The sequence below is a fragment of the Ambystoma mexicanum genome, chromosome 6p, assembly GCF_040938575.1.
Source record: "Ambystoma mexicanum isolate Mex_15411 chromosome 6p, UKY_AmexF1_1, whole genome shotgun sequence".
NCBI lineage: Eukaryota > Metazoa > Chordata > Amphibia > Caudata > Ambystomatidae > Ambystoma > Ambystoma mexicanum.
In genome coordinates this window covers 1,167,181,337-1,167,198,298 of record NC_090935.1, presented here as the reverse complement: position 1 = coordinate 1,167,198,298, position 16,962 = coordinate 1,167,181,337, and the positions used below count along the sequence as shown (strand labels likewise).

General features: G+C 45.1%; 1 protein-coding gene across 1 annotated transcript in view; it reads left to right on the top strand.

Annotated features, from left to right (window-relative positions):
* CEMIP2 (cell migration inducing hyaluronidase 2) overlaps positions 1-16,962 on the top strand; it is a 473,131-nt gene that overhangs the window by 205,563 nt on the left and 250,606 nt on the right. The window contains exons 7-10 of the mRNA XM_069625802.1: positions 4,900-5,069; positions 5,551-5,760; positions 13,484-13,689; positions 15,401-15,470. Coding sequence (XP_069481903.1) covers positions 4,900-5,069; positions 5,551-5,760; positions 13,484-13,689; positions 15,401-15,470 — 656 coding nt within the window. The remainder of the gene's footprint in view (positions 1-4,899; positions 5,070-5,550; positions 5,761-13,483; positions 13,690-15,400; positions 15,471-16,962) is intronic.

The window sequence follows — 16,962 nt, the reverse complement described above, 5'->3', positions numbered from 1 at the left end:
CCAGAGTACATGCTGACCTTGCATGGGGTTGACTCAACCATTGCTCCCATCGGCTGCTCTCATAGTGTCCTCGAGCATGGTGGCAATGGAAGTCGAGCAGTCTACACCTCATCCAGTGGTACTGGTGTCTGGCATATCGCTCGGTGAAGCTTCGTAGCCATGACTAATTTGCCTACTACTGCAGATCCAATGGCGAGCCCTGTTGTTCCCAGCAATCTTCTGTTGCGTGGGTTGGTTTTTCCTTTCGGAGTTCCCGGAGGCATGGTTGCTAATGCCCTTCAGTCTCCTTGCTCCCCTTTGAAATACATTGGATATAAAGTCCACCTACAGCTGTCCTTGACTTAAAATGGCTGGTGCCTGGGTAGAGGAATCCTGACTAGCCCCTCACACCTGACTTCAATTTACTTTTCTATCAGATGAGGGAGTGCACTTCATGCTCCGTCTGCTGTCTCCCTTCACCAAAAACCAGAGGTCTGCATGCGTCTGCTGGTTCTCGCTGCAAAGCCCTTAAAGGATCAACCATTGGCATCCCTTTAAGGCCAAGGGATGGAGCACCCATCTTAATGGGGCACATTAAGAAATCTACATTCCACTTTTTTTTTTCTTGCTCCTCATTGTATCGACCTCCGTATGAACAACCCCTTGCAGGCTTTCATTCTGAGCACCAGGTGTGACAGATGTAGCTGGCAGAGATCTGCTAGCCAGCTGAAATTAATTACGGACCATTGGCTGTCTGTCAGGAGTTTGAGGCTTTTTGGAGACATCGTGGAAAATTGACGAGGGATTCTGGCCCTCTGCTCCAATCGCCTGACGAGCAATGATTGCTTTGCCTGGTTAAAGTCCCAGCAGGCTCGCCCATCAAAGACTCCCCGCCACAAGAACGGACGACCCAGCCCTGGGGCCAAGTTACTGTCTTTTATTAGCAACAAAAATGCCAGGGATCGCAACAGAAAAACAGAATCCTCCGGAGCTCTCGTCTCCTAAGCATGAGTCACCCGGTTTTATCCCGGTGTGACGTCATAAATTCAGGTTCCACCCCAGAAACATCAGTTTGGGCGAGCTGCGTATAGATGATATACGGGTTGTTTCTTCAATTGGATAGCCATATCTAGTGACTCCTCCTAGGACCACCTCTACTAGTATCAATCTACAATGTTGCAGGGTCGCAGAGAGACCATTGGCCCTTGCAACAAATGATATCGCAACGTGAACGGTGAATCTGGATTGGGCAGAATGTGTCCTACCATCCCAGTGAACGTGGACGGTTACTTGACTGTACCGTTTCAAGGCAATGGGAATGAAAATGGAGGTGCAAAGTGTTTCCTAATGTTGCCATCTCTGATCACCTAAGCCTTGGAGAGTGCATTTATTTAGCAGTTTGTGAGCATCACTTGTAACTATTCCCCTCTGGTTCGATGGGAACAGTCCGTCTACCTTGATGGAATGGACATTGTTTTGTTCTGCTGGGTCACCTGTGCTGTCCTGTTAATAATTGAGGATTTTAGTTTGGCTCACTGTGTTCTGAATCTAGGTGCATTTTCCCCAGTTCTGTGTATTTTTAATCTAGGTGCATTTTCCTCACTACTGTGCTTTTGAATCTGGGTGCATTCTTCCCACTACTGTTCCTTCTGAATCTGACTGAATTTTCCCACTACTGTGTGTTCTCTTCTAGGCACATCTTTCCCACTAGTGGATATTTTGAATCTAGGTGCATATTCCTACTACTGTATTTACTGATATTCTTGATACTGCAGTAGAAGATGCCCGTCTTAACCTATTATGGAACTTAGAAGATATAGAGTAAGACTATAAGGGTAGCGTGTCTACTGTGCGAGGAAAAACCCAGGACTCCAGACCTTAAGGCAGCCTGGCATCCAAGGTTAGAAGATGGTATAAGATTGCCAGTCTACTTTGCGCTTTGAGGGTAGCCTGTCTATAATGCGTAGAATTGCATATCAGGGTAGCTTGTCTTCTTCACATAGACAATTGGATTACACAGTGAGATCAAAGATGAGCTCCATTTTAGATTAACATATGTATAAATGCATTGCACGGCTATCCATCCACACACTGGAAAGCAGCTGCAACTACGACACATTCAGTCTAGCTGGACACAGAACGACTTGCCCTTACACTGCCTCAACACCTCTGCCATTAGAATACAGCGACAACCTATGATAATTTACCGTCTATCTGGGCATGCATAGTCCCTTGCATTAGCGCTCTGTTGTGCCCTCCCTCAGCACCCATCCACATACCTGACGTCCTGGGTTGCTTCCTGGAGCCTAGCCAGCCCACCTAATAACTAATATTGGCCAAATGCACACACGCACTGTTGAGCCTTTCTGAGAGTGTTCCCATACCTGGACTTCGGTCCTTGAGGGCGTTGTTACCACAAGCGTGTTGAGGCCATACGAATGCGAAAAGTCTCTACATAAATACAAATGCGACGACCCATCATACATCTGCAACCCCCCCCCATCTTCTCATTGTAAAACCTAGAGCTGTCAAGAGTTCTAACCCTCTTACAGTCTAATCTGCATTTTACTAATAATGTTACACAGCCTCCTCTTATAACAACAACATAAATCACTAAGTTTGTAACTTGTACAGCAAACCTAAATCAATCTTCACAGCTTTTGAAAACTTGATTACCTTTTTGTAAATTAATCCCTACTTTATGTACTCTCACTACATTTCCTTTTATGAAATCTTTATTGGTGCACTTGCATTGCCTTCTCCCAAAGGATGCTTTGTGTTTGCGGCTTTGACCTTCCTTCTCTTCCTCCCAATTGGCATTAACAAAAGTTGAGCCAAGGTTAGTGTTCTTCTCGCCTCCGTCATGATTTTAAACGGCGATACCAGTGCAGATCCCATCTGGGCTGTGGCCAAGCCCTGCAAAATGTACTTCAAGGGCTGTTTCACATGAACGTAATTCCCTACAGCTTGTTCCATGGCCCCACATGTGACTCTGTTCTGTCCTTCCACCAGACAGTTTCCTTCTGGGTGGTGCCATACCACCTTTTTAAAATGCCTTTAAGCGCAGCATTCTTTTAATTGTACCTTCATAAATTGATGCCCAAACGAGTTCTAAAAAGTCTTCAATATTTTAATTTGACTTGAAACAACCACCATGTCTTTGTGTTACTTAGAGAAATCAACAAGATTTACTATAAAAACCTCTATCAAATTTTGAACTGGTAATTCTGTACCACTTAAAACTAAATATGTTCCAACTGTTACCTTTTTTTTTAACTTCGTAAAATTAGACATTCTTGACTATGCTCCACTAACCATTAGAAGATTCTGGACACATTTATGAAACTCCCAGTTGACATTTGAATATGTAAGGAAATAATGTAAAAAGCTAGCTAAATTGTGGAACGCTTTTGCATACTACACCAATATATTTAAAACTCCTGATTACATTTTAGAACTTAAGGCCTTCAAAATTCTTTGAAACAGTCAATAACATTTCCCAACGCTTTAAACTGCTCATTCATGCGTAAATCACCTAAATATAGATCAACATATTTATTGAACAATCCGAACCTCTTTTAAAGCTTTCATCTGTAGAACCATAAGCTAATTCGATAAACCTGAAAAAAGATAAAACAACAATTTTTAAAGACTTGCCTAAACAGGTGGTTTAGATACGTAAACGAAGCTTTGACTTTTCAATTGAAGTCTCGTCAAAGAGAATAACTTAAATTTTCATCAAGAATCATGGATAGTTCTTGAATGGAAAATAAGCTTTGAACTTTTTTCAAAATGTAGGGGGCTGATTAACTAACAGAGACTCATGTGTTCCATGTAATTTACTACTGTTGCAACATGCTCCAACAGCTGGTAGTAAGCTCCAACCCCAAATCGGATTCACAAAGACATCCGGGGTAAGTTACAGCTGTTGGAGGAAACGCATAGGTTTCACACGATTCATAAAAATGTCTACCTTTCGCCCAATGTTGATGGTGCACTATGATGTGATGGTACTCTGCACCAGGCCAGACAGGAACAAAAGACACTTTTTCAAAATGAGCTTATGAATCTTTGTGTCCCTCTGTATCCAAAACATGCTTACATTGCTCATCATGTGTTAATCCACGCGTCCTGGATTTCCATACATTGTATTCACTCTCCTACCTTACCTGCAACACTTGCACAGGGAACATCCAAGTGTACATTTTGTGTTCACACAAATGTCTAAGGCAACTGTGAACTTTTGTGAAAACATGTTTTTATTTTTACATTTTACCATTTTTACACCAACTGGGGACACCATTTTTGGTTGTGTGACTAGTAGTTTGTGACCGCCTAAGATTATGCATTTGGACTCAACCTTGCAGAAGCTGTATGCTTGGTCAATAGGTCTAACTTTTTAGGAGTTAGAAGTAATTACTTTTGTGAATATGTTGCTCAAATCCAAGAAACCATTGTTTCTACATGCAAGTCTCACTTTCTCCTGAAGCAAGGTTTCATAATTCTGTGTCCATGTAATTCGAATTTTGCTGAAGTAATGTGTCCAGGCTAGAAACAAGCAGCCCTCTAATGGTGGGCACTCACTGGGTCGACCGGCCTGGCAAACATGTACTTTTTAAACCACACAATGAGTGGCTAGTTTAAAAAAAAAAATGTATTAATGTGCATTGAAAGGATTTTTTTAATGCCACGATTTGCTAACAGACATACATTCAAGCAACATTCAACACTCTAGTTTTTCTAAGTCTAGAAGACATTAAAAGGATTTTGTAATCCTACATTGATGCCGTGTCTCTGTAAAAGAGAAATGTGTTGGAAGTATGTTTCTAAAGTTTTGTCATATGACAGTTATTTGAGTTAATTGGACACCCTTTTAATGCTATGCTTTGTTACATGATATTTTAATTTGACCCCCTATAGAAAAGCCTCAGTTCCTTCACATGGGTGATATAATCGAGGGGGTGGACATGAGAGCCGAAGTTGGAGATCTCACCAGGAACATCCTTATTCAAGGAGAGACCGAAACATCCTGTTATGGTGACAATCATTGCCAGTTCTTCAACTATGACACATTTGGTGGGCATATAAAGGTATCAGAACATATTCTCTTAAGAAGTTGAGTAGGTTTCATTTTAAGGCTTTCACCTTTATGAAGAGCATATCCAGTCAAGCAATCTAGAATGACTCCCAGTGAAATGTCATTGTGAAGCAGCATGTCAAGACCAAGGAAGAAACCCACGTTGAGTAAAAGAAGTTTAAAAAAAAAATCTAAGGTAGTGTGAAAAAGGCAGTTTATAGATGCCTCAAGCAGTGTTTTTTTTTTTTTATTTTTAATTTGTCCTGCGAGAAACTTGCAAAGATGTGTGTTCTGATAAAACCTCTCCTTTTTAAAGCTAGCAAATTGGGACCGTTTATCATCTTTCATTTAATTTCCTTATACAGAATTTAGTTCATGCCATGAAGCCCATGGATTCATATTGGGAAGTAGATTGCGACTGCTATGGTTGACTATGTTTTTGTGATTGCAGTCTGCTCATTTAATGATTCTATTGCTGTTCTCATACTTGATAGATTTTGAAGAACTTCACCTCAGCCCACATGTCCAATGTGGAACTCAAGCACATGGGCCAGCAGATCATTGGTCAGTATCCTGTTCATTTCCACCTCTGTGGTGATGTGGATGAGAAGGGCGGTTACAGCACAAAGACATACGTGAAAGGCCTTGCAATTCACCACAGCTTCTCCAGATGTGTTACTGTGCACGCCACAAATGGCTTGTTGGTAGGTACCGGTAATGGAACTAAAACTGCAGAACTGAGCCTGAAGGCTGAACAATGATTTGTTTCCGCCACTTCAGTATCGTGCCCAAAATCCTGTATACCCTGGCTTCTTAAATGTGGTAGTTCCTGTGGTGTATGTAAGTGTGAACTTTGGTTTGTAGAGAAGTAACTCGTCTGGCACGTCATCACATTAAGGTCTGACTTCTCTTATGGGAAACGACTTGATGGTGAGTGATAGAATGCCTGGCGAATAGCAACTGTTTGCACTGCGAGGTTCCCCATGACGAATTGTGTATGGTAGTCTTAGGTATGGATTTAGTTGAAATATGTTTGTATTGTCTGTGGTTAAAACCACCTCCTCAACCCCCTACTAGATTTCAAAGTTACTTGCTCGGACCTACTCCTTTTTCCCTTTGCCCTTTTCTCTTCCCAGCAGCTCAATTCTACACATACATGCAGCACATCATTTCCTTCACCCCAAAAGCCACTTCTCACCAGACAGTGGGGAGTGATAACATAATCAAATTGTGTTGGGGCGGAGCCAAGATGGCGGACGGGATGGAACTGTCCATCTAGGGCTCTGCCTGAAGGTGTTTCCTGTTATGACCCCCTTGTCGTGATTGGGGCTCCAGAGGCGTGCAGTATGATGGTAGTATCCGACACTTGGGAAGTGGATGGTGTTGCTCCCACAGTCTATGGTGCATGTTACTTACACTTATGACAGTCGTGGGACAGGCACCATTTTGAGGCAATGGAGGAGCGCTTTGAAGAAGCTGATGGTACGGCCGCCCTTAGCAAAGCTCAACATAAATGAGGTTAGTGGTGCAGGCTCAAGACGACCTGCAGAGCCGACAAAAAAACGGTTGGGAGTGAGAACGGGTTGATTGGCAAAGCGGTGAGCCCTGACAGAACGGGTTGATTGGCAAAGCTGACTGAGAAACAACGCAGAGGGAGGCGGCAAGGTCAACTGAACCTCACTGGAGCGAGAAGAGGAGGAGGAGGAGCAGCAGTGTGGGGGGAAGGAGGGGTCGTCCACTGCCATGCCATGGTAAGCGCCCTCTGTGTTTACGATGGGGTGTCCTAGGTGTATGCAATACGCCTCATAGCATCGTACTGGGTCTAGTAAGGAGGGACCTGAAGAACAGAGCTTTGTAGTGCACAGGGGAACAAGCCATGCCTGAGTAGATGGAGTATGGGGGTCACACCCAGATCTTAAAGCATGGCTATGAATCGTGGCGCTTTTTTCGGGGAACCCCGAGATATGCTATAGAATCACTCCTCCTAGCAGCCTGCTGAACCGGCGAAACTGCCCCATTCTCAAAAGGACGACAGCAAAGAGCTAGATTGCCACCAATGAGTAGATCTGTCGAAATGCTATGGAAAACCCAGCAGGAAGGCATTGAGAGATTTGTGCAAAGGCGGAAAGCACCGCAGCACACAGGTATGGCGCATGTACAAGAACCCTCCCCAGGATGCAATGTTTACCTCGCCTTCATGGAAGAAAACCTGATGGACTGCCTTAAGTCTCCAGGTGAAGTTCGCCCAGAAATGCCTGCTCTCGATAGAGGTGAACACCCTTAGATAGCAGGTGAACGATTCAAAGAAAAAGGAACAGGAGATGGAGACGCAGGCTCCACCAACAACAGAAGTGCTATACACTCTGCACAGAGCCATTTAAAATCTTGAAGCAAAATGTGAAGATTTGGAAAGCCGGTCGAGGAGAGGTAATGTGTGACAGAAGCTGTTGGATATTTTACAAAACCTTCTTACAGGACTGTTTCCGAGTGAATGACCAGTACCAGTGGAGATAGACTGGGCACACAGAATTGGCCCACCTAAGACTGGGCAGCCCAATTCGACACCAAGAGACATTGTGTTGCAACTCCACAGCTACTCTCTAAAAGAAAATCTGTTGCGAGTTGCAAGGGAGTGAAGACCGATGGAATATAAAGGCTCAAAAGTGGAGATATTTCAAGATTTCCAAAACCACGCTCCAGAGGCGATGACTCCTAAAGCCTGTCACCAAAAAACTCAACCAGGAAGATGTCAGATATAGGTGGACGTTCCCAACCGGGCTGCAATTTGATTGGAACAAGCAACCACAGGTAGTTACTGGTCTAGAGCAAGGGTGTACATTATTAAAATTGGCTATACCAGAGCAACATGGAGAGGGGAACCGCAAGACTGGGACGTAGACAAAGGTGGGGAAGAAACCCCGAGCGAGATAAACGCCTGACCCCCGATTAACTAAGAGTGTTGTTGGCTTACATGATGGAGAGAGCAGTACGCTGCCCACGGGAACAGGCGGTAAAAGCCATAAGACTGAGTGGACGGACTGTATGGTTACACACCCCAGACAGTGGACTCGCTTCAAGCAGCATGGACCCGGAAGGGAATGTAGTGACGGGCGTAGTGCAACTGAATTGAACAGAAAATTCCCTAATTGGGACTACGGACCTCCGCCAAGACGACTATACCAGACACATGCAATGTGATGATCCGCAAAGGGAATGTGAAGAATATTTCTGGGACTCGCAGATCAGATTGGGGGAGGTGGGTAGTCCAGCATGCAGAACCTACTCAAGAGGGAAGGCTCTGAACTCACATTAACAATGCTTTGTATTCTAGTTTTGGGGGCTGGGAATGGCACATTTGAGAGGGGAAGGGGGTGTCCAATGAGGGAGAGAAGGTAGCGGGCGAAATAATTGGGGAAAGTGGATGTTCCATCTATTCAAAGAGCACTCTGTTGATATAGCTCAGATTCAGGCAACGCACCTATTCAGTGCAGATAAGCTCAGACTTGGAAATGGAGAGTTCCCACTGCAGTACTTGGCGGTGGCACATACTGAAGTGACTGGGGTGGGTGTACTCTGTAGGTGGAATTTGGGGCTGGAGGTAGTGAATACCCTGGTGGATCCGGAGGGCAGGTACATAGAGGGAACAGGCAAATTGAAATCTAAAGATCACAAGACCAGAGGAGTTTGTCGAATCATACCTATTACTTCTCACTTCGCAAAGGGGGGGGGGCTATTGTAATGGGTGTGACTGCTTATGGACAGGAGTCTAGCTCACTCGGGAGGGGACAGTGCAGAGGGAATGCCAGACGCAAGGGCACTTTTACAGGAGCTTGGCCGATCTAGGCATATATGATGCGTGGCGAGCTTCTCATGGATTGAGCAGGGATTTTTCTTTCTTCTCGCGTGTTCACAGGGTATACACCAGAATTTACTATATTTTTGAATCTCGAACTTTAAAGGAGGTGATATTTGAGGTCCAAATGGGGGATATAACGATCTCGGATCATAGCCCGTTTAGCCTATATCTGGATCTGGGGTGCCTCCCGAGGGTCCTGCGCGTATGGACCCTTCCCAAGCACATCCTTGGGAACCCCTGGGTCATTGGGGAAGTTTGAACACAAATTAAGGATGACTTTGATAATCCCTGACGGATAGAAATATAAACAATACATGGGTCGTTTAAATCGGTGATGAGGGGCACATTTTTAGCATTTGGCACCCATTTAGTGAAATTACAGCTAGTGAACAAGAAAAGCTGATTCTGGAACTAGGAAAGCAGAGCATTATAAAAGGGGTCTTTGAAAATACTCTGGGAAATAGCAGCTAGAGGGCAGATCCATGCCATGACGATAATAGAGCAGAGGGCATCTGCTAAATCTAAAACGACTGTATTAGTAAAGGTGAAATAAAGAGGATAAGATGCTGACTCAGGCTCTAAAAGCGAAACAAACGGTCTTGGGTCAAATGATCTTTATTTTCCCTACAGGAAAATAATCGTTTTAGAAAGACCGCTCCGTGTCCGCACAGAGTGGTCTTTCTAAATCGAACTGTCACACCACTGCCGCACATGAGTGCGCGCAGGGGCTGATGGGCGGGGTGAGATGGAGAGGACGGGGCATGGGATGTGCCAGTTATGTGTGTCTAGGGCGAGTGGTGTGGGGAGGAGAAAAGGTGTGCTCGGGGGTGAAACCCCCTGAATTAAAAATACAAAGAACACCACAGGCGTGTTATTTTCCCACTTTCTGAGGGTCTTTTATATGTGCGCCCTTCTTAAAGCGCGAAAATGAGACAGAACCAACAACCAGCCCTGATCTGAAGAAAATAAAAAATAAATCGCCCCATGAGTGGCATGCTAGGCTGCACTGGACAGTGCGCCACTCACAGATTTTTGTTATATTTAATATCAGCGCTGGCTGGCTAATGAGCACCAGCCAGAGCTGAAAAAAAGCCTGTGGGTGGTCTGCTGTCCTGTGCATGGCAGCACGCCACTCACAGGGTTGCCACACCCCAAGGACTCCCGGGGCGTTCCGTCATTGCACACCCAGTGCCATGTCTGAGGGAGTGGAAACAGTCTGAGGGCCTTTGCCATTTGTGCCTTTAAGATCCCGAATGATGCTGTGGAGTGGGGGCACAGCAAGGTTGGCATACCCCCACTAGCTGAACATCCACCTCAGGTGTGCGCTTATGTTGCTTAGAGGGCGGGGCTCGTCCGGGGAAGTGCTCAGTGCCCGCCTGCCTGCTTCTTTATACCAATGCCTGTATGCTAGAGTGAGACTGCTCCATGCATGCTAAAAGGGGTAACTGTTTGCGGCGCAGCCTGTGCAGCTATAGTCAACGTTTTGAATATATTTGCTGCATTTGAATATTGCCCACATCGTGGTGCACTTCAAGCCTATTAACCCACGGTATGTGGGGAGGTTTATTTCTGCCCAGACAGGGCTGCTCTAATCTCTTTGGGCACCGCGGAAAGCACAGTGTTAAGAGATCACACCTTGATCTGTGATGGGGGTACGAAGCAACTCACCAGTGTACCTCTCTGCCCCCTGAGGTCCGAGCTGCATGTGATTACGAAATAGAATGTTCACAGATGGACGCAGCAGATGTTACACAAACCAGTTTCAGTCTGCTCGAACTGTGGCTGGTCTCCTCATGGGTGGTTATAGATTTCATGCCTCTCCTGGCAACCCTGTACTATTACGATGAATGCTGCCCGTTCCCCTCTCTCGCGCATCCCACCGGGCACCTTGGGTCTGTCTGCTGGTTCATGTTTGGTCGGTCCTCACTGCAAGGTCCTGCGTTCAGGCGATGTTTTGTGCTGGAGACTCGTCTGCTGGCTGGCCGTGCGCGCTCTGTGGCCAGAACGAGGCATGTCTGCAGAATGTTGTCCTGCCATAACTTCCTAGAGTCGTATGTGTACATTGGTCTACTGTGAACCTGCACTTTCCAATGGGGCAGTTATTGCCAGATGGTAACAGAGGGCAGATCTTTTCAATAATTGGCCCATGTTCCATTTTAGTTTGACAGGAGTCGAAGTGGGCGGAAACGGAAGGAACTAAACTGTGCACCCTTACTGTTTGGGGTTATCCTCTATCGTTCCCTTACTCTATGGGATCTGCAGCGCCGTTCCAGGACGGCAAGGCGTCCGTTTCTTCTTTTTCCTCTCCCCTACTGGCGATTCGAACCTGGGCCCTGTTGGCAACACTCCAGTGGCACATCATACTGCGTTATCTCACATGTGCTCGGCAGTTTTTATTTCTTCTAGACTGCTTGGGACATAACGACCATTGGCAGTGATCTGTGTTCTGCTTTTGCAGCAAAGCATGGATTGCTGTTTGGGCGCATGGAAATTTGGGTGGCTATGGTCCTGGGCCTGTACCTTAAGAGGTGCAAATGTTACAGTGGGTCATTGGAAGGTGGGGGCTGCTTAATAACTGCATGCTGTGGGGGACCATGACAAACTAATGATGGTGATTCAAATGCATTATCTTTCATTGTGTTTTGTTCAGCCTTGAGAGTACTGTCGTAAAAAAAAAAAACACAGCGGGTGTGGGGTGCAGGAAAGGAAGGACCCATGGTTTGAATTTGGGCGGGCGGGCGGGGACACCTAGTTCCACAACCTTTTTTTTTTTTATTTTGTTTTTTTTCGTTTTTGGTACACTTTTGTTAATTTTACACTTCGACCCCCAGTAGACATTCGTTCATTGGGTTGTTGGAGTGTTTCCTTTGGTTGGTGTCCCTTCATCAGCTTTGTGCGTTCTATCATGTGTGCTATGGAGATGCCTTTGGACCGTTGTCTTTGTGTGAATGATGGTTCGTTTTGGCCTACTGCCTGCAATGACATTCATGTGCAAACCTTTCTTTGTTGGAATACATACATTCCTGCACATAGATATTTTGTATATGGTTGTATTGTGCTAGTTAGCCAGACCCACTACCAATAAGGTCTTGACAGTGCTGTATACAATGCGGTTTTCCATTTGTTGAAGAGTTTTGGAAAAACCTCTTCATCTGTGCATGATGTGTGTGCGCTTAGCAGTCGGGCTGTGATGAATGTTGCTTGGGATGATTGAAGTGTTACCGTGTCTGTGTTGCTTTTACGTGTGTTAGAATGTGGTGAATGCAAGCTTCAGCGCTTTGGTTTTATTGGTGTTGGGAAACCACTGCAAATACAGGGGGCATGAATTCAAGCTGCTAGCCAGCAATAAGTCACTTGCCACTTCAATTCTGTGCATACACACTGCACATGATTTCCTACTCGTGAAGAGTCAAATATCACTAGCCAATGGCGAGTTCAAATTTTGCACCCTACCAAGGTATGGTCCCCTCTTGTGGTGGTTATTTTGGCTGCAGTCCTCCACCTTTCTCTCCTAGTTTTCTATGGCATGGTAGCTGCAAGTCTTCTTTTGCTGAGATAGGTCAAGGGACCACCCCGCTTAATATTTGTGTTCTCTGTTTGGCACTTGTTAGGGAGTTTCAGCACAACCTCTTCTGTTCCTACTTCCTGTCCCCCTTCATCAATACGTTTGGTAGTTCCTGCCATGCTGGGATCCAACCAGAGCCTTAGTAAGGCATGGCACACTTCCCCTTTAAGGAGTATATGAATGGAGGAGGCGAGGACAGGCCTTTGAGTGTGTATGGGCATGTCTGTGCACATGTATAGCATCTCTGCAGGGGATTTACATGTCCAGCCATAGAATTGGTATGGTGGGTCACGCAAATCTCTTGCAGAGACTGTTGAAGCGACAATTACGGGCATAGATAGGTTTCCATCTATGCCAGTAATGGTCACTTTAAATCATATGCACAAAGCCTGAATCACTTGATGCTTGTGATTTAAAGTGGCTGCTACTGGCATAGATGCTTATCAGCCCCTTGCATGCGATTTACACTGACCATTACTGGCATAGATAGGTTGTGGCAGCAGCCTCTTGCATAGGGCTTACACTGACCATTACTGGCATAGACGGGTTGTGGCTGCAGGGTCTTTAGCACCCTTGATAATCCCAGGCTTGCACTCCAGCATACATTCAACTTTTCCTGATCCAGTCAATATACCACCGGCACCATTTTATTGCTTTGTGCTCCCAGAGCACTCTTGCATGTGCTGCTGATTTTCAAAGCGTAGTTCACACCTGGAAAATACTCAGTAAGATTACAAGTAAACACTGTACAATCCTACATACATCCTGCAAGGCATTTTAAAGCGCTAACACGAAGTGGTGTTACAAATTTGAAACTGGTGCAGGAACTGCAGTGCTCTGTTGAATAACAGTAGTCTCCGATTAATGTACAGTTTGTGCAGAGGCTTTTCGGTGGAGATGCACAGAGTAAGCAATTTCACAGCATTTAAATGTTACCTTTTAGCACTTTGCGTGTTTCTTTCCCGGGCGCATTCTGTCTCCTAACACAATATCTCGTTTCCTGCAGATACAAGACACCATTGGCTATGACACACTGGGCCATTGTTTCTTCATGGAGGATGGCATCGAACAGAGGAATACTCTGTTCCACAACCTGGGCCTTGTAACCAAACCAGGCACCATTTTGCCCACAGACCGAAATAGCACCATGTGCACAGCCATGAGGGACAAGGTGCATGGAAATTATGTCCCCGTGCCAGCAACCGACTGCATGTGAGTATCTGGCAAGTGCTGAAAGCAAAGCGAACCATGGCAGCGGTGGTGACTAGGACGAGTAAACACGATGGCATGCAGTGTATTTGAGAAACGGCCCACACTTCCGGCTTGCACAGAGGCTCCACTCATATGCATAATTTGTGGTGTGGTGCACATTTCTTACCAGGTTTCTGTGTGTCGGGTCAGGCATCTAAAACAATGAGTCTGGTTCTTTAAATGCTTCTGCCTGAAGACTGGAAAGGAATCCGCATGGAGGCTGTTTCTATTGCAAGTTTCAATTGTGAACTGATACGAAAATGTGAGCCCTCGTCAGGATCAACTTAGGTACTTTTTGACTGTTTGCAAAATAATAGTCTCCCACAGACAGGACGTATCCCGGCTGGTTTCATAATGCTTTATCATAAACACACTAGTACAAAGAAATATGAAAACAAACTGCTACCTTCAGATCATTTTGATAAACGAACAAGTTGTTGGTGTGATTGTTTTAATGCTTGTTTTTTGTGTATTTTTTTTTATGCTACATACACTGATCAGCATTGTTACTTGGGTGTCAAATGCCACGGGGGGCACTAGGGGAACCTAACCACGACTGTGTTCAGGAACACTACTCCTAAAGTACTTTGCCGGGGCACATATCCGTTAAAGCACAGACTATACAGCGGATTGTGGTGGACACGGACTGAAGAAAGCTACTTATTTTTGTTCTGTGCAAGCAAAGGATTCACTAAACGATTGCATGGGTGAAGAACTTATTGTGCTCAACGAGGGCAGAGAAAATGTAACCTCAAAGCAGATTGATCGAATACATTGGGAAGTGTGTGTTGTGAGGCCAGTTTTCTTGCCTGGAAGTTGGATGGTCGCTGGAAAAGGGAGGGATTTGTGGGGAAGACCAGTCACGTCACGAAGGGGGGGGGGGGCTTGCACCACGTTGGTAACCGATGAACAAAGTGAGTACATGGAAGCAGCCTCAGAGTGGTCTCCAGGCAATGCCGCATGGGCAAACCCAACAGGCTAGAGACGGACAGTTTTTTTTTTGGTCCAATTTGGCCAATATTTTGGCCATATTGGGCCAGTTTGATGGGTTGCTTCACGTGCAGCCAATAGTTTTGCCCAGTGTGAGGGAGACCTAGAATTCATACAATTCACAACACATTTTATCGAAATACTCACCTTGGCTACAATTCAAACGGTCTCGCACAAGAAATGAATTACTATTGGTGATTGTAGGTCACTTTTTCATTGGTGCCCACGACCATGTTATACCCCAGTCCAACTCTGCAGGCGAGCGTGCTGTACATTTGGGAAATGGATTTCTTTTCGAAAACAATTTAACATTACCAACACTAATGATTTAGAATCTTTCTTTCAATCAATATTTTAAATTCGATCCAAGAACCCAGTGCTAGATTTGTTGACAAATCACGTATTTGGATACATATCTGGAATTATTTTTCTCCATCAGGTGATTTTAATGGTGATCCACCTTTTTCTCACATGGCTGTCTAGTCTGATATCTGCAGAATGCACAGTGGTTGCTCTAGTAATGCTGTTGTGGAGGGTGAGCAGTATTTCTCTGGTTTAGGACGACTTGTTCAGGCTAGCAAAAGGGTCAGTTCTCTGCCAACTCACTGCACTTCATTTTTAGCGAATAGTCTTGCAAGATCCTCCAGTGAAATGACCCACCATGAACGGTTTTGTGTTGCAGGGCGGTGTCAACTTTTTGGATTGCCAACCCCAACAATCACCTCATTAATAATGCAGCTGCAGGTTCACAGGTGAGCATATTTCTTTATATTTCTGGTCCAAATCTTTGTATGATCATGGGGCAATCTAAGCCGACTTTAAGATGAATTACCATCCATGTTCTTTTGTGTATGAGTTGATGACCTCTTACTCTGCATGATATGTCCACCGTAATCTAGAGACCCGCATGAGGAACACATGCATGTGAAGGTGACCCCCACAGCAGGATGTTTCTGGAACAATTTCCAAAGCTGCCCTGGCTATGGCTGTCATTTTCACTGCCTCCCAGTGTTTAAATGGAGTGATGCGCTTGTTGCTTCTGTACATTTGCTTGTGATTGGGTAGTTGTTTTTAATATTGTTTGGAAAATATCTGAAGCGTGTTTTGTGTCCAGTGTGAACAGAACACGTGCTGACCTTCCTGTCTGGGGGATGTACTTGTTGAGCCTGTTGGTATTGGTCCACTGCCCTTACTTCTGTATTCCTCTCTTGTACCATGTGTGGACGTCTGTGGTACCTCTGTGATGAATCTTTAAATGCATCAGGACCATGTCAGCAAGATCCAGGATCACCATTGGAGCTGTGTCGAGCATCTGCTCAGCCTTCAATTAAGGAGGCCACCAGTTAAACCCCTGGAGATTGCGGGTTAACAATGAATGAAAGGTCCTAGTCAACGCACTCATTTCCTGCTGGACAGAACATGCATACCGTAATACTGGTTGACTCACTGGGGTTTTATTTGTATGCCTGGTAAAGCTGCCAACTTTTCCTCCGTCTCCCACCATTCCCTTTTTTCGTATATTCTAATTCTAGTTTGGCCCTGCCGGGATTCGAACCTGCGTTAGCCGGTCAAGTGGCACAGCCTGTAGAGCGCTCACTTTGACAGGTTCGAATCCAGGCAGGGCCAAACTCAGCCTTTCATCCTTCCGAGGTCGATAAATGGGCACCACACACCGTGGGTAATAATAAGCAGCGCTCAGATACCCGAGGGTTTGTAGCGCTATATAAATGCCAAAAATGCCAAATTAATTAATTAAATGATTTATTGAAACTCATTTGTCGCTATGTACACAATCAAAGATCGATGGGTATCTCAAGATTCAGAACAAAGGTGCAAAGAAACAGAGAAAAAATACCAGTCCAATTCCAATTAGTAGTGTCGAGCACCTAGGGGAGAAATGAGTCGATTTTAGAGTTTCGGGTGCCTTCCCCAAGTAACCGGGAAGCTTTTATCTTTACCCCGTAATGTTATTGAAGGTCTTTCCTTCATGGCAAGACTAGGTATTTCAACAATCCACCGGTTTATCTCCAGTGTATTTAGCGATGTACAATGATCAATTAAGACATTATGCAGGACCTTCTAGAGATCTGATGTTTTTAATACCTTCAGATTCCTAAGTACTCTACTTTACTTTCCAGCAGGCAACGTGCGGGGGACTGATCCTTGTGAAGTCCAGATTATTAGTGCTTTAAGTTTGTCGTCCTCTCGGGTTGTTCCATTGTCCGGAATGTGGGAGATCGAACA